The sequence below is a fragment of the Malurus melanocephalus genome, unplaced genomic scaffold, assembly GCF_030028575.1.
Source record: "Malurus melanocephalus ecotype Western Australia unplaced genomic scaffold, MMel_1.1 scaffold_59, whole genome shotgun sequence".
Lineage (NCBI taxonomy): Eukaryota > Metazoa > Chordata > Aves > Passeriformes > Maluridae > Malurus > Malurus melanocephalus.
Genome location: NW_026623291.1, coordinates 1,317,410 through 1,337,083, shown reverse-complemented (window position 1 = coordinate 1,337,083; position 19,674 = coordinate 1,317,410). Strand labels below are relative to the sequence as shown.

The 19,674-nt window shown below is 54.3% G+C and overlaps 2 protein-coding genes across 3 annotated transcripts; both read right to left on the bottom strand.

Moving 5' to 3' along the window:
- Nucleotides 1–2,765: 2,765 nt before the first annotated feature.
- CDK5RAP1 (CDK5 regulatory subunit associated protein 1) lies at nt 2,766–9,997 on the bottom strand. Its single transcript, XM_057365999.1, has 13 exons — nt 9,742–9,997; nt 8,945–9,048; nt 8,453–8,487; nt 7,639–7,739; nt 7,293–7,503; nt 6,900–7,020; nt 6,388–6,618; nt 6,035–6,132; nt 5,860–5,915; nt 5,614–5,744; nt 4,615–4,764; nt 4,082–4,222; nt 2,766–3,950 (listed from the first exon to the last, which is right to left on the bottom strand). The coding sequence occupies exons 1-13, from the start codon at nt 9,983–9,985 to the stop codon at nt 3,870–3,872; spliced, it is 1,704 nt and encodes a 567-aa protein (XP_057221982.1). The 5' UTR covers nt 9,986–9,997; the 3' UTR covers nt 2,766–3,869.
- Nucleotides 9,998–10,933: 936 nt separating this feature from the next.
- Nucleotides 10,934–19,346, bottom strand: LOC130573526 (lipopolysaccharide-binding protein-like). Of its 2 annotated transcripts, none has more exons than XM_057365996.1 (15): nt 19,186–19,346; nt 18,131–18,245; nt 17,418–17,546; nt 16,838–16,993; nt 16,411–16,474; nt 14,374–14,494; nt 13,907–13,998; nt 13,567–13,743; nt 13,294–13,353; nt 13,003–13,170; nt 12,655–12,722; nt 12,409–12,451; nt 11,982–12,045; nt 11,417–11,493; nt 10,934–11,215 (listed from the first exon to the last, which is right to left on the bottom strand). In XM_057365996.1, exons 1-15 carry the CDS (start codon nt 19,298–19,300, stop codon nt 11,138–11,140), a joined length of 1,527 nt encoding a protein of 508 aa, XP_057221979.1. In that variant the 5' UTR covers nt 19,301–19,346; the 3' UTR covers nt 10,934–11,137. The 2 variants fall into 2 exon arrangements, with proteins under 2 accessions (XP_057221979.1, XP_057221980.1); XM_057365997.1 differs by having other exon boundaries at nt 14,431–14,494.
- Between the last annotated feature and the right edge of the window lie 328 nt (nt 19,347–19,674).

The following is a 19,674-nucleotide window of genomic DNA, read 5'->3' as shown; positions in this document are numbered from 1 at the left end:
TGCAGCCCCACCACAGTCCCAGTGCCCTGCCCTGCACACCAAGTGGTGCTGGGCCATTCCACGCTGTCCCTGATCAGCATCAGACCATCTTCACTTCTCTGATCTGTGTCTGACTGTTAAATAACTCAGCAGCAGGGGAAAAAATGCTTAAAAAAATATCTGGAAGATATAGAGTCATTAATGAAAAACATCAGAAAATAGATATCAAGTAATGACACCATGATGAGAGCTTATTAATAGGAAAGGCTAAAGATAAAACTAATTTAAACCTGATGAGACAAGACATCTCATCTTCAGGAGAATGAGAAGTCAATAGTTGTCTGTCAGTAAAGGAAATAAATTGCTCACAAGGGAGGAGGGAAAGCCACAGGACTCCTGGGCCCCAGAGAGCAGCAGTGCCTGTGACAGACTGTGAGATACCCTCTGAATACACAAACCCCCAGAACTCGGAGCTGCCACTCACCAGCAGTGCCTCTGTCATTGCCATGCAGGTCACAGCCCAGCAGTGTTCCGGGAAAGCTCACAGACAGGGAGGGAGGCTGGGGACAGACAATGCCAACTCAGGCACCTTGGGGTTGGTCTGGGGGTACAATCGCCAAGCAGTAGCAATGGACAGCTCGTTGCATTTCCAGCACAGCAGAGTTCACCATCGGCTGCAGAGGAGCCTGTAGGAGCAGCTGTATCTGCCCTGCCAGAGCCCAACCACTGCCAGTTCCAGAAATGAATGAGCTAAAGATAGAACTGGTTTTAGAAGKGGAAAACAGTTTTGAAAGTTCTTTATGTTGCATTAAATCCCAAAGCTCTGTGCAAAGAGCTGGCTTCAGAAATGGTGATGAAAAGCAACTGAAGGAAAACTCCCTGGACCCCCAGCCCGCAACAGTCCCAGGGCAGGGAGGAGGAGGAGGAGGAGGAGGCCTGGGAGAATGGGCTGGCAGGCACATGGAGCCTGTCTGCTCAGGTGAAAACCCATCAGAGAAGGGGAGGAAAGCGTTTCCCCTGGCACAGTCTAGCAGGCTGCTGGCATCACTCAGAGGCAATGCCTTGGCACCTGCCACTGCCTCAGCAGAGCAAGGCTCCAGCTGACCGAAAGTAAAGTGTACTTAACAGGCTTCCATGAGGGAAAATTTCCATCCTTCCCTCCACTATCACATTGATGGATATCAATTTTGAGACTGTCCTTAGGTCCAGAAAAGCCAGGGCTGAGCAGAGAACAGGGGCTGTGAGCGCCCGCTGCTGTCTGTCTGTCTCCCTCCACTCCCCAAGCACAGCCAAGACCTGCAAACAAGTTTGTTCTCTGATGGGAGTCCGGGGAACAAACGGGCTCTTGTTCTCCCTGACAGCGACCTTTCTGCCAGGTGAAGCTATTTGTGCGTGCGGGTGATGCCCAGCCTCGCCCACACACCCTGCCAGCAGAAAGGAAAGTGCCGGCTGTGTGTTACGAAATTCCGGTGTCAGGAAASACCCTCAGGGCACGGCTGCTGCTGGAAAGTAAATGTCATCCCAGCACTTCAGGTCTGTACTGGGAAACCTGATCGGCCCAACGCCTTCTTCGGTGTTTGCCCATGGGTGTAACTGGGGCAAGAAGGGCTGGAAGGGCACTGCTTTGACCTGCAGAAGGCACAGGTGTGATGTACCAGCGTGGGAGATGGGAGGAGATGGGAGAGTTCAGGGCTCTCACCCCTGCTCAGGATGGAAACAGAAACGTGCAAAAAGAGCACGCGGTACGACTTCAGCTTTCTCAGCAGCAGCAGGATTCAGGGAGTAAACCTGACAGGCGACACAGAAACCTCATCCCACCTCTAGCCCTCAAGGAAAACAATGCATTCCTTCTTCCAGGCAGTGCCAAAGGACTGACTCAGCCTCCAAGGTCACCGTAAGCACTTCCTAATGGATGCTTTGCTGCCTTAAAACCTCAGTCTTCATTCCCGAAGCCTATAAAAACTAAGGAGCCGAAGCAAATGGTGAGTGCTACGGCTCCCCGGGGAGTCCGCACAGTGAGCATTATCACCTCCTCATCAAAATGTAAAACCCAGCTCTCCTCCTCATTAGTCTCCYGCTCTTAAAATAATGATTGTAAAACGGCCGCAGCTGGCCTCAAAGCAGGATGGAGGGGGGAGGGCATACTGTGGTCTGCATTTCCCACTTGGAATAGGTGCTCCTGGGGAGGTCCAAACGAGCAGGGAAAGGTGGGTGTCAGCCCTTTCCAGGGTGCTGGCTTGGGCCCTGGTCACAAAATACCTGGGAATCATGAGCTGAAAGAATTGCCATAGAGCAGTTAAATTGAGCCATTACCCYGTGAGTTTGATTAGCCAAGCACTAGCCTCAATGACCATCACTTCTGAGGGGTGATGCTTCTAGATCCTGCTCCTTCCTCTGGGATTCTACCCCAAACTGCTGCCTCTTCCTGAAACCTCTCTGGGCCAAAGCTGACCCTCATTGGGGTAGCAGCTCTCTGCTGCCTGAGCCAGCAGCTCAGGCCCTGGTTTGTGAGCTTGGGCCAAAGACATTTTCCCATGTGGAAGTGGGAGGGCAGACCAGCTCTGTGTGCCTGTCAGCACCTCGGARCTCACACGGACTGCGCTGACTGTGCAGATTCACTTCTAGGAGAAGGGACTCAACTCTGAGATAATAAGCAAAATGTATTTGTTTCTTGAAGCCTAATGAATATTCAGTGAACCATGCTGTTTTCAAAGAGATACAATTATAGCCCAGAAAGAGCTGAGCAGGAGAGARAGCTTTCGAGCAAAACCCTTTCATGTTTATTTTAAAATTCTGCAAATTCATGTTGTGACTGCCCTGGTACCAGCTGTTYCCTCAAAACTGGTCACTGGATAGAGCCTTTCACAAGGATTTATTTTAATGACATGATTATCTATATGAAAATATAGATCCTTTCTCACATCTCAGTTTACTCACAAGTGCAGGTCACAGRTCCTTGTCTGAATTTCACAGAGCAAGCTGGAATGTGACACTGTGCAGCCAGGGTCAGCTGCAGGCTGATGAAAACAAGGAACTGTCAGATGCACTCGAAGAACTTACTGACCATTTAAATCAGTACAACCACTTCTCCTAGTGAGAAAAAGGAAGGGCATCCATAGATGTTTGGATTACAAAACTGCACCCCAAGTTCTAAGAGGCCAGAGATGACCCTTGCATCCCCCAGACGTGGAAACAAGAAATCTTCTCCAGACAAGATCCAGTCCTCCCCAGTACCAGGGCAAGGCTGCATTCCTTCAGCTTCAAACACAAGAGATTCACTTGTGCATGCTAAACACCATTTTACATTCCACAGTCCAGCGCCACATTCCAATGACAAGTGTGGTGTGGGTTTTTGCATCCCCCTTCCAAAGCATTTTGACAATATTTGGAAAGAATTCATCAATCTTCTGTTCTCTCAGTTCTTTCTACCCTTTGACAGTACTCCTGCCATTCTCCAGCAGCTACTGGAGCTGTGTTTTGTAGGCATTACCAGCTTTTGCAGCTCCTAAATTCAGCTGAGCTCATAGGAAAGACCTGCTCTGCACATCCATCTCCCAGGCTGGGCTGTGTCAGAGGATGTGATCACAACCAGAGGACAGACCTGCAGCCCTGTGAGGGTCAGACAAGCCTCAGGGCAAGTCAAAATCCAGAATCTCACAGTATTGGGGTTTTGCAAGTTCACAAACAGCTTCCATCCCTTTGAACCTGCAAGCATCTATGAGGGGTAAGTTGGCATCAAAGCAGAAACACATACGTATTTTATTATTTCATAAATAAATTTTAATATACATAYATATCTCCCCTTTTCTACCATATCTCCACCTGACAACACTTCCTTGTTTCTTCCTGGAGAATATTTGCTGCTTCCATCCTGGGGCAGCAGAGATCCCTCAACGAGAAGCAGCAGCACGGGACAGGGTGGTCCGGCAGAGCGGAACTCCCCGCAGGGTCTGCGAGCTGGCAGAGGTTACCTGAAAGAAACAGCACAGGTCCTCAGGCACACACAGGATGGGGAGGATCCATTCTAATTTTAGGCTCTTCTGGCAGCAGCTGCCCTAGAGAACAGCACTGTGCAAGGAAATGAGCACTGCAGGTAGGTCACCTTCACCATCACATAGTCCCCCGGCTGGGCTCTTCCCGGAGCCCCGCAGTCAGCAGCATCCTCCAGCTCAGCATCGGGGAAGATCACCTTGATGTTGCYGTCGTTCCTCCCACACAGCTCCGAGGCAGAGCGTTTGCTGGGCTGGAAAGAGGACAGGGAACATTACCTGCATTGCAATTGCTCTGATTCACTGCTGGGCTTTATTGCCTCGRGAATTAATTGAGCACTATTGACAGTATTAAACCCACATTAACCAAGCCCTGGAACAGAGCCCTGTGGCCAGAGCTGCTGGGGCATGCTAACATCCCAATGCACTGAGTCTGTGCTTGGCCAGAGACGCATCCCTAACCAATCCCATCCCTTGTGCTCAGCTCAGTGCTCTGGAAAAGTCAGGCTGTCTGCTTAAGTGTGAAGAAACGGTCTTGGGAGACCTGGGATTATAAGGGGAAAGCAAGAAGGGAGTGGAGACTGCAGTGCACAGCCTCAGAGGCAGCAAGAAGGGAGGAGGACAGCTCCATTCCAGGCACACTCACCCCTTCCACCAGCACCAGCTGGGCCTGTCCCACCAGTGCTGCATTAGCCCTCGCAGCCTCCTCCCGGAAGGTGGCAATGAGCTGCTCCAGCCGCCGCTTCTTCACATCCGCAGGGACATCATCCTGCAGCCGGTGATGGGCCCGGGTCTTCTGCACACACACAGAGCCAGTGCAGCCCCTCAGCACCCAGCCTGAGCTCAGAGCCTTGTCTGACCCAGYCAGCTCAGCTGCTCTTCCAGGAACATCTTCCCAGCATTTCAGTTTGTATCAAAAGGAACTATTACAGGTGCTCAGCACCAGCCATGTCCTCGCACTCCTCACATTTTTCTCCTCCACCTTTTAGGCAGAAGGTTTGATGCAGGGCACTGAGTACCAGTGGCTGTGAAACAGTTCTGCAGCTCCTGTTGCAGGATAYGCCTGTGCCTGTCTGTCCACAGACAGGCAATAGATGCCACTTCTTATCGAAGTACTGAATGGTGATCCAAATCCCAACCTTCTGTCCTCTTCCCTGACGGTATCATATACTCTAGAGAACATGCTAACGGACTCTTATCAACTATACACTCTTCTCATGGAAATACCTTCTCAAAAATTCACCACTTCCCTCCAGACCTGACTSAGTCCCTACAGCTGGGCTCTAGCCCAGCTCCACCAGCACATTCCTCATGAGCAAATAACATACCCCCAGCCTCTAGTGACSCAGTTGCTTCCCTGCAATTAGCSTGGAGCATCTGCAGAGCTAGGTCACCAAGCAGTAACCAAACCTGACACTCCTACAGARGARCTGGARGACTGCCAGGCACAACAACAGCCCYTACAGAACCAYATWCCCTACCAGTGTTGTCTGGGAGAAAAGAAACCTACCAGTATCCCCAGCGTTTGGGTATGATTTTCAATTCAACAGCTTTTTAAAAAATGTGTTATTGTGAGARACAACACTGAGGCATTTAGGTGACACACCCAGAGATAAGAGCCTTCTCCACCAGGGCCRGCACTCACCTGCCTCATGCTGTAGGCAAACAGGAAGCCGACGTTGTAGCGGACTTCCCGCAGCAAGGACATCGTCTGCTGGTGATCCTCCTCTGTCTCTCCACAGAACCCAGTGATGAAATCACTGCTCAGGCTCACTCCTGGAACAGAGATGTAGCTGAACACTTCCCTCACAGAAGAGAGGAATGCTTCACTCGGGAAAGGACACTGAGATASAGCTGTGCCGAGTTTGGACCAAGCCAAAGGAACACTCACCTGGAATAGAGTCACGCACATGGTGCACAAGCTCTAAATACGCTTCTCTTGTGTATCTGCAATGAACAGCACATGGATTTGCTACCTGGAAACCCACAGCATCAGTGAGGAGAAACCAACAACCGACAGCCCAAATCAGAGGGCAGGACACAGGGCTCCTCCTGGGGTGACCCACCCTCGYCGCATGGCCTCCAGGACTCGTGTGCTCCCACTCTGGGCTGGGAGGTGCAGCTGTTTGCAGATGTTGTGTCGCTCCTGGATGAGCTGCAGAACCTGTGGKAAGTGATCAGGAGATGTCTCAGACAGCTTAACTGTACCAGGGTGCCAAGGGAAGAGTCTTCCCTGGGTAAAAGACAGCAAACTGCAAACCTGCCAGCTTTAGTCCCAACACCCAGCTCCCAGGAGCTGCTGCTCCCAGTTTGGTATTTCACATTCCCTTGAGGAAGGCAGCACGGCCCATAACTCACATTTCAGAGCTGCCTCCATGCCTACAAGCAGAGGCCCAGGTGTTTATTATTTCACACTTGCCTCATCAGGAAAATCCTTGGGGTGTGGAGAGGTGAAACGTATCCTCATTTCTGGATCGATCCTAGAGACCTGGTCCARCAGGTGTGAGAAGCGCAAACCTCCCTGTTTGGCTTTGTAGATGGTGCTAAAGCCACGGCTGAGGCCTGGGGCAGCCAATGACTGAAACTGCACCTCAGACAGGTCTCGAAAGCTGTTGACATTCTGACCCAAGAGGGTCACTTCTTTCACTCCCTACAAAATAAASAGAGGGAAAAATAAAACACTGACAGGATGGCTAAGCTGCAAGAGCAGTCACGGTTTTACTCCAAGGAGTTTTCAACAGAAGCAYTCCCTTCCCTGTCTGTCATGGAGTATTACAAGGGGAATCAAAAAGTCACTGGTGAAACTCCACAGTAACCTCATCTCTGCAGATAAAGCAGTGACACTGGTTAAAAGTATCACTGAAAACGCTGTCACCAGGAGCCAYCCTTCCTCCCATGGTTTGGGACAAATGGGAGAAAGCTCTGCCTCACCTGATCCGAGAGCATCTTCACTTCCTGCAGGATGGAGGCAATGGGGCGGCTCCTTTCGCGGCCTCGGGTGAAGGGCACKATGCAGTAACTGCACATGTTGTCACAGCCCCGCATGATGGACCTGCCGAGGGGTAGAGCACAAGTCACACAACAACAGCTCCAGAAGAACCATCCATGCTGCATCCTGCCCAGGGTGAGCCCAGCACCGCTGCCTCCAGCCAGATTCACACACAGACCACACAGCAAAGCAGCAGCAAACACACACAACTCAGGCAGACACAGTGCAGCCAGGCACTGAATCTCCTGGGCAGCTGCTGTCACTGACACATCTGTTCTGCACAGCAGATTTCCAAACCAGAGCCACAGAAACGAGCACTGGGAAAAGATACTCACACAAACGCTGTCGTGCCACCTGCACTAGTCTGGACAGGGAGAATGTCTGCGTAAGTCTCATCTAGAGACAGCAGGACATTGGCAGCTTGCTGGCCAGACTCTGCCACGGCCAGCAGCCGGGGAAGGTCACGGTAGGCATCAGGGCCTGCCACCACATCGACCAGCTTCTCCCTGTGCAGAATCTCCTCCTTAAGCCTCTCAGCCATGCATCCTGCCAACAAAGGAGAAGGGTCCTCATGAAGCAGTGCCTGCCCTCCGTTACTCCCCTGCAGCCCTTTCCAGCTGCTTTCACCCAGGGAAAGGTGGGTGCTGCCAGGGGGATGCAGGTGAGGCAGCACAGCCGTACCCAGGATCCCGATGCGGAGCGGAGCACGAGCCTGGGGCCGCCGGGCCTTCAGMACCTTGAGGTGCTGCAGACGGTTCCAGATGGCCTGCTCTGCCTTCTCCCTGGGGAGCCAGCAAAACTGAGTATTCCAACTGTAGTGCTTGAGCAGAGCCCCAGCCTTATGCAGCCCAAGAGCTTTGTGAGGAGAATTCAGCTAAAGCCAGGGAATCATCCACTTGATGGATCTAATGGTACCTGAAAGTACCATTTGTGGTGTGAGGATTATGTTTTGACTCTATCTTATCTACTATCACTTTGCTTGCCTGAGAACATCTCCACTGCAGAAATACCTCAGGGGAGAGGTATTTCTTTTTCTTTCTTGGGGAGAAAAACTGCCTTGGCCACTGTACGAGGTAGGCTGCAAGTGACAATGAGCATTTGGTATCTTCTGCACTCAAAATAAAGAAGCAAAGTTTCCTTTATATCAAATTGCCCCATACATATTTTTCATGTTTTTGAAGTACATACCCTGTACTAGACAGCTGCTTCAAGAGAATACAGAATATTTAAAAATAAAATCAKGAATTGTGCAGGTTTCTCACTACCTGTAACATACAGACAGAGCTTACACTACCAAAGAACTTATCACTTAATAGAAAAGCAATTTATAGCATAATTAATGTTATAAATCGTAGCATCAGCCAGCTCTACCCTCAACTAAACTGCCGGTTTCACACCTGCACACTCCTTTCCTCACACAACACATTTATTGCCTTGGCTTTCAAGTGGTAATACCTTAAAAACTGTCCAAGCCCAGCAGTGACAGTTCTCTTACCTGACGGAACATGTGACAAGAAGAATCACATCTGCCTAAATTGAAAGCAAAACAAAAGGAAAAATGTATAAAATCCAAATGATAAGCTCTCATGCTCTGCCCAGGCAACCTGAAAAGGCAGAGTAAAACGTAACTTGGAGAAAAAAACCCTGCCTGAGTACACAGCAGGTTTCAACAAACAGAGGTGCAAGAAAGCAACAGAAGACAAGCAGAGTCTTCCACTAAATGGTAAAAGTAAACTCAGAGATGAGACAGGAGGATCCYGCTGTGTCCAATCCCTCTCCAACTGAGAGGGAGCCCAGTAGTTTAAAGAAAAAAGACAACCCACAGCTTTCTACCACACTTGTTAAGGAGTTTCCTTCACTCCACAGAATTCAGAAAACTCATCCCACAGGACTGCACTCCAGAGAAAACTGGGACTTGCAGGCACAGCCAGGGCGTGAGGGCCCCACAGCCTTATGCTCCAGGAGAATTGCCAAGGTGCTGCCTTACCTCATCCAGTTCCTTTGTCCTGGCATAGCCATTCTTCTGCAGGATGGCCCAGGCAATCTCCGTGTCACTGACGTTCATCTGGCAGCCGTAGGTCTCCAGGTACACTGCAACAAAGGGCGTGTGACGCAGGASCCTGCTCAGTTCCCGTCCACAACCTGTCCTGTCACCTGCTCTACGGGAAGAAGCCTTCAACCCCACCACTGGAGTCAGAGAAGCAGGAYAAAAGCTGCCTTCACCAGCAGCCCACAAAGGATAAACCGAAGGGCAGACTCTGGGAAACCCATGTGCTCAGAACTCCTCTCTGCAACATGACAGGGCTGGGCCATGACTGCAGAGCAGCAGCAGCAGCTCTGTCCCTCCTGAGGTACAACACTATGGCAATGGAAACCATTCCCTGCTAGGGCACCACAGCCAGAGCTCTGCCACAGCCCCATTGCTGACAGCCCAGCACACACTGCGGGCAGGTGCCACAACAACCTGCTCCCTGTCCAGGTCCACAGCGGGACAAACACAACTCACTCCTTGCTCAGCAAAACGATGGGGACACACAACCTGCTCCCTGTCCAGATCCACGGAGAGAGACATACACCGCCTTAAAGCCAAGGACTAAACTTCTTCTAGTGTCAAAACCCTCTGAAGGCTCCAAAAGCTGCCAAACAAGCCGTTTCCCCGACTCTGCTCAGGCTGCGGGGCACCACTGTCTGCACTGGCCTTACGGCTGCCCTTGGCCCTGCAGCGAGCCCACAGCCGCGGGATCCGGCTGATGGCAACAGCTCCGGCCACGCAGACCCACAGACCTTTAGGGGTCCCGGGGGTAGAGCCCGGCTCAGGCGGCAGCTCCGGCGACGGCCCCGGCTGCCCCGCGGCGGCTGCCCTGAGAAAGTGCCGCAGGTCGGGCCCCGGGGGCAGCGCGGCGCCGCGCCCCACCGGCCGCTGTCCCGACCCGCACTGCGCTCTGCGGGCCCCGGTGCGGGGAGCGGCCCCGGGCGGGCGGAGCAGCCCCGCCGCTCGCAGCGCTCGGGCCCCGGGCAGCATGGCCATGGCCGGGGGGGCGCTTTGGGGGACGGACGGGACGGGGCGGCCCCGCCGTGTCACAACAAAGCGGCCCCGCCGCCGCCTCCGCCCCTCAGTGCCGCGTTCCGCCCCGCCGCCGTTCCGGGCCCGCCCCGCTGCCGGGCGGCGCCGCCGCGGAATCACAAAATCAGGGAACTAATTCGGTTGGAAAAGATCTAAGATCGAGTTAAATCTGTGACCCAGCACCACTATGTCAACTAGACCAGGACGCTGAGCACTAGGTCCAGTCCTTCCTTAAACACCTCCAAGGATGGTGGCTCCAGCACCTCCCTGCACAGCCCATTAGCCCATTCCAATGTCTAATGACCCTTTCTGTGAAGGAATTCTTCCTMATGTCCWACCTAAYCCTCCCCATGAACAGCTTATGACCGTGTCCTCTTGTCCTGTCCCTTGTTCCCTGRGAGCAGAGCYTGACCCCCACCTGGYTGTGCCCTCCTGTTGGGGAGCTGRWGAGAGAGAAAAKGTCCCCCCTGAGCCCCACTGCTCCCTCAGYCACTCTTGGTGCTTCAGCCCCTTCCYCAGCTYCACYGCCCTTCTCTGCAAATGCTCCAGCCCCTCMATGTCCTTCTTGAAGTGAGGGAYTTGAGAYGTGSCCTCCAGTGCCAGGGGGASAGTCYSTTCCCAGGTCTGGCTGCYCCRCTATGGCTGATGCAGGCCAGGSTGCCCTTGGCCTTCYTGGCCACCTGGGCCTCACGTTCAGCTGCTGCTGACCAGCACATCCAGGRCCYTTTCCAGCGGGTWCTTTGCAGCYACTCTGCCMCAAGCCTGGAGCCCAGGGACAGGACAGAGGGACACRGGTGTTCCATGGTGCCTYGCCATGGCCACAGCCATGGAAACAGCCGAAGCACGTATCCAGCTCCCACCTGGCCCTGTGCCCCCTGAGGGACAGACAGTGACACCAACACCTCAGCCCTGGCACCAGCGCCTTTATTGCTGCTCAGAGGGAGGAGGGGATGGGTGGCTCGGGGCAGGGGACCCCCAGCTCTTGGTAGCACCAGGTGAGGTCCCAGTGTGGGGATGGAGGTCTGGGCCAAGGCAGCAGTGCAGGACAGCAGCAGGACCGGTGGTCTTTGGCTCTGGCAGTGGGATCAGGGGCAGGGAAGGGTGAAGGGAGCATTTTCAGTGCTGAACGGCTCTCCTCGCCTTATTTCCATCCTTSGGCTGGAAGTGAACGTCTGCTCCAAGCAGCAGGAAATTCTGGGAGGAAGAGAGAAAGCACTGGCCTGCCACTGTGCTCTGGTTTGTGACTGGGCCATTGGAATCTCGGCCAAGAGCACCCTCCCATCTGTCACTTCCCAGCACAGCTGGGGGAACTGCATTTGGAGGCTGTGCTGGTAGGCAGGGGTTTAGGGGCAGCAGGATCGGCCCCAGCTGGGACCAGGTGCTCCCCCCACTCACCTGGTGGAACCTCACGAGGACATTGGAGAGCTGAATCCTGTCCAGAAGKGGCAGAGGGAAACCCTCATCTAACCGGGCTGGAAAAGACAACACACGTGTCTGCATTGGGATGGGAATGGGTCTCAAGGGAGCATAGAGCACACAGAGAAGGTGACCACCTCTTTCCCCCAGACYTTTCCTCTCCTCCACTCTTCCTGGGACAGGCAGAGGAAACTCCTCCCAGGCTCCACAGCAGAGCTGTGTGTTGTGCCATGACACCCCCYTGGGCCCCTCCAGCCACCAGCCCTGCTCTGATCCGAATTGCTGGCGAGRCAGGAGGAGCAGGGATTCAGGGAGAGGGTCTGGAAAGCATTAGGATATGCATAGGGCTCATTTTTTCCGTTGCGTTTGCTGCTGGGAGCCTGTCAGAGCAGCAAGAGGCTCCCACCACTTCACTGCTGCCTCGCGCTTTTCCCATGGATCAGCCTGGGCAATGAGGATTTAATTAGCGAGCTGGGMCCACTTGGATGGAGCAAACCGAGTGGAGAGTGCTCCAGCACCCCCATTCCCTTCAGCAGGCTCTCACCATTGAGACGAGGGAGCAGGACATTGGCAGCCAAAATGTTCATTAAGGACTGCATCGTTCGCACCTGGGGAGGAAGGAGAAGCTTTAGTCTGCAGGACAGGAGACATGCAGGCACTGGAGGATAATTAGGAAAAGAAAAAGAGATGAGGAGCTGGGATGGGCACAGACTTTGCCAGAGACCAGCAGCTTTGTCTGGCCACATTGGCGGGGTAGGAAATGTCGGGGAGAGAGCAGCAATGGATCTGGCTCCACATCTTTTCCCAGCCTTGCAGGSTGAGGCAGGAGGTGGCTGTGGGGTCAATGTGGGGTCCTGGGTGCACCCTCAGGTCCCATGTTGGGGGCCAGGGGRGAATGAGCCTTCATCCTGGCCCCCAAAAGGGTCCCAGCTCCGTGGTGGGGGCTCTGGTCATGGTCAAGGATAGCTTACCTGGAAAGAGCCAACAGCTGAATCCTTCAGAGAGAGCCTGATCCTGCACAGGGACAGAAGTGGTGCTGTGGAGGATGTCCCAAGGGAGGGAGCAATTCCATCTGTTGATGGCCATGCAGATCCCACTTCCTCCAGCCCCAGCTCATTCCCTCCACACCAAGTCCACATCCCTGAGACATTCCCACCCCCAAATTAGAAACACCCCCAGCCACCCCCTGCCCAGCCAGTGGCTGCTCCCCTCCATACCTGCCCACGTCCAGGCTCCCAACGATGTGGCCAGATCTCACATTGATGACAGCGGACACRTTCCCTGTCTGAGAGAGAGCACAGAGCTCTGGCAGTGCTCACCCCACCTCACCCCTAACCAGACACCCAGGAAGGGCTCTGAGCAGCTGGAACACRGTGGGACCACTGCCCATCCAGGGGCGTGTTTGCACCCCGCATTAAACCTGGCATTTGCCAGCTCAGGGGTTGTTCTGTTGGGGACACCCCCAGTGTGCCCGAACAGCGCCCAGCACCTCCCCTGGCAGGATCTGGGCAATGGGACCGGGCACAGCTCAAACTCCCTTCTTTGCCCCACTGTGCTGAACTCACCAGGCTGAGGAGGAAGAGAGGAGCCAGGCTGGAGTTGGGAAGGATGGCATAAGCCTGGACATCCACAATGGGCCTGAGTGAGATTCCTCCTGGTCCGATAGTCAGGAACGGAGCAGTGGGAGTGGACAGCCTGAACTTCATTGGCATGTTTGGGTACATCTCCTCCAGCTGTGTGGGAGTAGGGAGAGGATGGGAACAGCCACACAAACCCCCACTCCTGGGGGGAACACGTGGCACAGAGCAAAGCCTGTGTGTGCAAGAGCTCTGGGCAGGTAGGGCCAGACCGCTCACCTGGGGAATGAAGGCTGAGAACATGGAGGTGTTCAAGTGCAAGTCAGCACCCTTTGGGATCTGCAGRGAGAGGACTGTCACACCAGGGCAATGTGGCACAGAGGAGCCCATGGTGAGCCCTCCCATCCCCACATGTGTCCGACAGCCCAGCCCCATCCCACAGCCCCAGCTCTCTCACTGGGGTTTCTCCAACACTGCTGGCGGCCCCTGGAGTTCCTCAGCAAATGGAACCACTGCCGGGGTGTGGGGCCCTGTCTGACTCGTGCCACTCACCTGGGCATCTGTGATTTCAAAGACCAGTGCCCCGGCCTTGTGGTAGGCAAGGCTGGCAGTGTTGAAGAAGAAGCTGGAGGCTCCAAAGTAAACCATGCGGTCGTGATCCGAGGGGAAGGCCAGTGGCAGTGGTGAGAAGGGGACGGTGGAGCGGTGGGCCAGGGAGTAGAATTCACCCTGTGAGAAGGGAGAGAGGTGGGGAAAAGGTACAAATAGCAGTGGGGCTCACCTGCTGACTCAGGCTGGCAAACAGCATTTGCAGCAGRTACAAAAACCTCAGTTCCCACCTGCCTGTGGCAATGGCATTGCCAAGTCAGGTGTCTCCAGGGCAGCCTCTCACCTTCAGGTCTGCGTCCAGGGACTGGGCAGTAGCTCTTGGGGGTGCCACCAAGGAGTAATCGATCCCAGTCTTGGCATCTAACCTGGCCGTGACTGTAAACACAGGGAAGAGAGGTGAGTGGGAAGGAGATGAGAAAGCTGGGAGCAGATGGCCTCCTCTGGCATCTGGGCAGTGCCATACTTGAGCTTCCTGGTGCATCAGYTCAGTATCAACTGCCCCTGTGCTTGCTTCTGTTTAGAAGAAAAATTTTTTTTTTTTTCTCCTGGATGTTTCTCAGTCAGCTTCTGGGCCTGAGGAATGGCCTGGGTCCCCCAGCTAAGGCAGCCCAAGCCCCCACCATTCCTGGGACACAGATCCAGACAGGGCACACAGTGATTTATCTCTGCTGAGAACGTGCTCCCCAGCTCCAGTTTGGGTGCAGGAATACAGAGAGATAGGGGGTGGACWCAAGGTAAAACACTCCTCACGGCCAGGAACAGCTAGGAAGAACCGCTTCTGAAGTTTCACGTGCAGCCCCTCAGTACCTGGCAGGGTCTGGATGTACTCCTGGAGCTCGTTGTGCACAGACTTGGTCACAAGGTCACAGACCTGTGGGACAGAAAAGCCACAGAGCTGGGCGGGGGCAGCCAGGTCACAGCCCCCACTGGGAGCCTCGGCCACACTCCCTGCTCTGTGACAAAACCTGTTTAAATAAAACAGCACACAGTAAAGATTGTCTCCATTCATCAGACATCACATTAAGTGTCCAAGACACAAGCAGAGTTTATACCTACAAGCATCTGCTTGCAGCAATTTTCCCTCTGCACAATTCAGCTCTAGGGAGACCCTTGGAAGGAATCTCGCATGGCCCATGCAGGAATGARGTGTGCTGAGGAGCCAGGACTTGGCCAAAGCAGAGCAAGTGAAAGGGTTAACCCACCCCGCAGGGGCAGGAGCACTGCCTGCAYTGAAGCTGAGCTTTGCTGAGCTCCTACAGCTCTATGTGCCAGGATCGAAGAGTGCATCCCTCTGTCATCCATGAGTGAAGCCCTGGCATTAGTGGGGATTTAATTGMAGGCTCACCACTAGCCTGAGAAATTTACTGCGGGGCACAATCCTGCCAGACGGCTGAGGAAACCTGCACAAGCTCTTTTCAGGGTTTTCCCTGTAATATCGCAGCTACCATGGGTAGGATCTGCCCATCATCTTTCTGACTGGGCATGCAGCCCACAGAGCTGATGGYGAGATACAGCGCTGCAGAGGGGCAGTGACCACACTGACGAGGAGGGGACAGAGCCTTGGGCATGGCCTCAGTGACAGTAGGTTGTAGCTCTTCCTATGCCCAGTGACATTTTTCCATCTGTGCTGGAAATGCCCAATCAATGCCTGTGAGGATGCTGCTGCAGGCAGGCAAATGCAGCCCTGGTCCCAGTGACCGGGATTTCCCTGTGACCTGGATTTCCCTATGAGTGGGACCTCCCTGTGACCTGGATTTCCCTATGAGTGGGATCTCCCTGTGACCTGCATTTCCCTGTAGTCCCAGGACTGGGGGCACAGGGACTGCCCAAGCATGGCAGCAAGAGCAGGAGGCAGACACTGCAGGAGGCTGCCTGGGCTGGGTTGGGGCCAGGCTGTGCCCTGGGGTCCTGATGTAGCTCAATCCCTGCCCTGCCCTCTCCTGCCCATTGCCTCTTGCATCATCACTCCACAAAAACAAGGAACATGTGTGGGGCAGAGGGGGCTCCGAGGAGATGCAGAGGGCAGTGGAGCTCCTTTGCAATCCCAGAGCTGCCCTTCTTCCTGGGGACAAAACGGCAGAAAGGGCCTTGTGTTGCTCTTGCTGCCAGACCATCTGCTGCCACAGACCCCAGGGGCCTTRGGAAACATGTTGCATGGAATTGGGAATAGGATGGGATCTGTTGCAAGAGTGGGATTTGCCTGTTCTCCACCTGCCTCCTTCCCAAGCAAGGTTCACCTCCAGAGAGGCTGCAACTCATGCCAGTTATCCTTGTAGTAATTATTGCTAACAGCTTGTTTCTGTGTCTTGTTGCAGGTCTCCTGCATGTCACCGTCTGTATCAGGCTGTGGTACCAGAGCTCCCTGACCCCCATCAGTAAAACAAAACAACAAATGTCTGAAATCCAGGAATGAGAGTTTCCCCCCAATTGCTCCCCAAAGCCCTGCAGACCATGGCTGGTTAAAGGACAGCTCTGATCAGGTTACAGCGAGCTTGGCTGAGACATAAGATCTAATTAACTGACCACATGGAAAGAAAAGTCTTTGTTAATTAGGAAYCAATTATGCTGAGCTTTGGCAAAGCCTGTAGGTTTCAAATTCATCCTGAGCCACACTATGCTATGGAGCCTGCAATGCCCATTCCTTTGGCTTTCACTGAATTGGCAACACAGTCCTGTACTCTGGCTCTGGTTACATCCCTATATCTGATCCTTCCAGCATGTCACCTACAAGTGAGGGCTAAAGACTCCCAGAAAAACCCAGGRCCCTGCCCTCCATTGCTCACATACCTTGGTCTCCAAAATCTTTCGGAACCTGGACTCAATAGCGCTGTGGAAGAGGTTGTAAAGCCACCTGCAGAGAAACACAGAGCCATATTGCAGAAGTGTGTGCCCAGGAAAGGGAGACTCCAGAGATGCAAGACCCTGGGAACATCAATCCCACATCAATTTGGCATCTGGCTTTGCCCCAGGGTTTACATTTGCAAACAGACTCGCTGGTGAACCACAGAAGTCTGGTGTCTGCCTTAACCACACCCATCCCTTTTAATGYGTAGTCACAGCAGGAGAAATTCAGGCCAGTTTTAACACCAGGCAACCTCAGATTTGCCAACAATTTACGCCTTGCACCAGGGCCGCATTCCAATGGCAGACCCACATTCCCATGGCAGGTGAGCTAGCACACTGTGTTTCCAGATCTTCCAGTGAAGTTACATACACAAACTTGCCCGAAAAGAGCACCCGGACATTGGAGATGCGAGTGCTGCAGTCTGAGGTGCTGATGGTGGGCTTTCCAGCGGTGTCACTGCCCAGCCTCAGGCTGATTTTGATGTAGACATTTTCCACCTTCACGTCAAACGAGCCATGGTCCCGGCTGCAGGGAGAGTGGGATGAGAAAGGGATGTTTCTCAATGCCAAGGCCTAGGGAAGGGGCCTCAAATCAGCTTCAGGAGGAACCTACCTAGCTCAGTCTCCCCCTTGTATAGTGCACTCAGAGGAGACTGGCAAAATGTTCAAACTCAGGGGAAACAAATTTCACTGGCACATAAACTAGGAGAGGTAACCTTTAAATATAGGGGAGTGAGAGCAAATAGGGAAGGTGGAAGAGAAACCCAGGAGTCCATATATAGCTCCCCTCGTTCCTGCCTCCCACCCCRTTTTATCCATCGCATCTGTGAAGAAAAGTGACAGGTACCTGAAACAAAAAGGAGAGGGAAAGGAGAAAAAACCTGTCCAGATCCAGAGAGGGAGACATAGAGTCAGTGCCAGAATGTGAAGAGTAAGAGCTGGACACGTACATGAAGAGAAACTTCACCCGCCAGTCCCCATCCAGCTCAGCAAAGGCATTGGAGATGGAGACCTGCAGGCCCACATTGGAGATTGGGGTTATCCGGGAGTGCGGCAAGTGGAAATCACGAAGGCGCAGTCTAAAAATAAATTAATAAATATAAAAGTCATATTACAATGGTTCCTGCACCCAAGCAGAAGGCTGGGGAGGGAGAGAGGCAGGGAGGCAGGCAGGGAGTGGAGTCATTGCACTGACACAGCATCCCCAGCTGCAGTTCTGCTGCTGCAAAGCTGTGCCTGGCAGGGACACACAGAGCAGAGTGGCACCTTTGGGAATGTGGCCTTGCAGCCTCCACAGCAGCTCCAAACCCTGCMCAGCAGGAGCAGAGAGGCACCTGGGGCAGCAGGGAGCTGGCATTTCCACAGGGGCTGGGCGCCTGCTCCATATGGGAACAGGTCCCACAGGCAAGGCCATCTCCGCCACCCAGGCTTTGTTTGCACAAAATCCACCCATACTCAGAGTACCATCACCCCGGTTCCTTTTTTCCCCTTGGGCAGGGAGTGAAATGGGAACATCTCAACCTGTGCCAAGGTTGGGGCCAACATCTCAGGGAGCAGGGGAGAGGACAAGGTGGTCCTTGCTGCTCTGGGGGCTCCCCACCCTCCCTGCCCCTTGCCTGAGTAGGGGGGCAGTGGATGGCTCCAAGGCACTGGCAGGGCTCACCTGGAGAGCTCATAGCGCACCTTCCCCACGTGCATGACACGAGAGTCACCCGAGATGTCTGGCAGCTTCAGCCGGGCCAGCTCCTTCTCCAGGATCGTGATGCCCTGCTCATGGGCTGTRGGGACACAGGGAGAGCGTCACTGCAGGAGCTGGAGCACACACTGGGCATACAGTGGGAGGATCAAAGAAAACATCCAGGTGATGCCCTGGCTGCTTTCCATCTCTTGGGCTGGCTTTGAAGCAAACCTCCATGCACAGAGCCCTGCAAGCACACAGACAATGCTGCCTGGTGCCCTGCTTGCAAACCCAGCAGAAGGTGGTGACCAGAGAAAGGAGAGGTCYCAGTCCTCAGTGTCCAGGCAGTGAACCAGGTGAGGTGTGCAGGAGGACCTAGGCACTGGACCACTCCGTACCCAGTGCCAGCAGGCAAAGATGGATGGAGTTTAAGTCTCAGGGTGCAGCACGGCATCAGTGGGTGCTGCATCCCTGTCTCTGTGTGGGAAGGGGAGCCACGTTCCCTCGCACTCAGCTGGCAGAGCTGCCGGGTAAATGAGCTGTTTCTCACACAGTGTATTTCAATCTATAACTGCGCTCTGCTGGAGCCGGGGCTCTGCCCGCTTCGATAAAAACAGCACGTGGCCCATCCATCTCTGTCATTGCCCCACTCGAACCACCCCACCTCCCCTCTCCTCTGCACTCTCTCCTCCACGGCTCACGGCTCAGCTGCCTGGACATGTGGTCCTCAGGGACCAGACCCTCCTGCTGTGCCAGCCCCCAACACTGCCTGGCTGCAGCCCCCTGGTCCCCTCTGCAGGGACTCCATCAGGTTGCAAAGTGYGAGTCAGACAGGTGCAACAGGGGAAGCCCTGGGCGATGGTGCATTTGGCACCTCTGTCCAAGGATTTCTYCGTCCTGCCCCTGTGCTCCTCACATGGGCACCCATGGCTGAGGATCCCCCATCCTGGCCCAGGATCCTGCATTTCTCACAGGGTACCTGGCTCCACACCTCTGCCCCCAGCACATCTGTGAGGAGAGAAATCAGAAGCAGAACCCACCGTAGTCCAAGCCTGCCTGGGTGATCCTCACYACGAAGCCRGGGTTGGTGGCTGYGGTGAGTGCCAGGCACAAGGCCAGTGCCCCACATGCCACTGCCAGGCTCTGTGCTCCCATCCTGGCTTCCTGCCGTGCCGTGCTRGGCTCTTCCTGCCCGCACCACTTTTATATCCCTGCCAAAACGGGAACCACAAGYGAGGGTGGTGTGTGGAACAACAGGGGACGTCCCCAGGACTTCCTGCTTGGCCACCGCCCTGCTCCTCTGTGCCACTGGCAGCATGGCACAGMCCAGCATAGAGGCACACCTGGTGCCTCTCACCGATGGCAGGGAAGGGACAGTGGAAACTGGGAGGCAGCAGCCCAGTTTCCAGCTCTTTGTCAGTGCCAGCAGTCCCTGACTGTGTCAGCAGCAGATCCTCAGTGGAGAAGAGCTGGGTTTGGCACTGCCAGCTGAGCCTGACAGAGCCACACTCCTGCAGCCTGCACCTAGC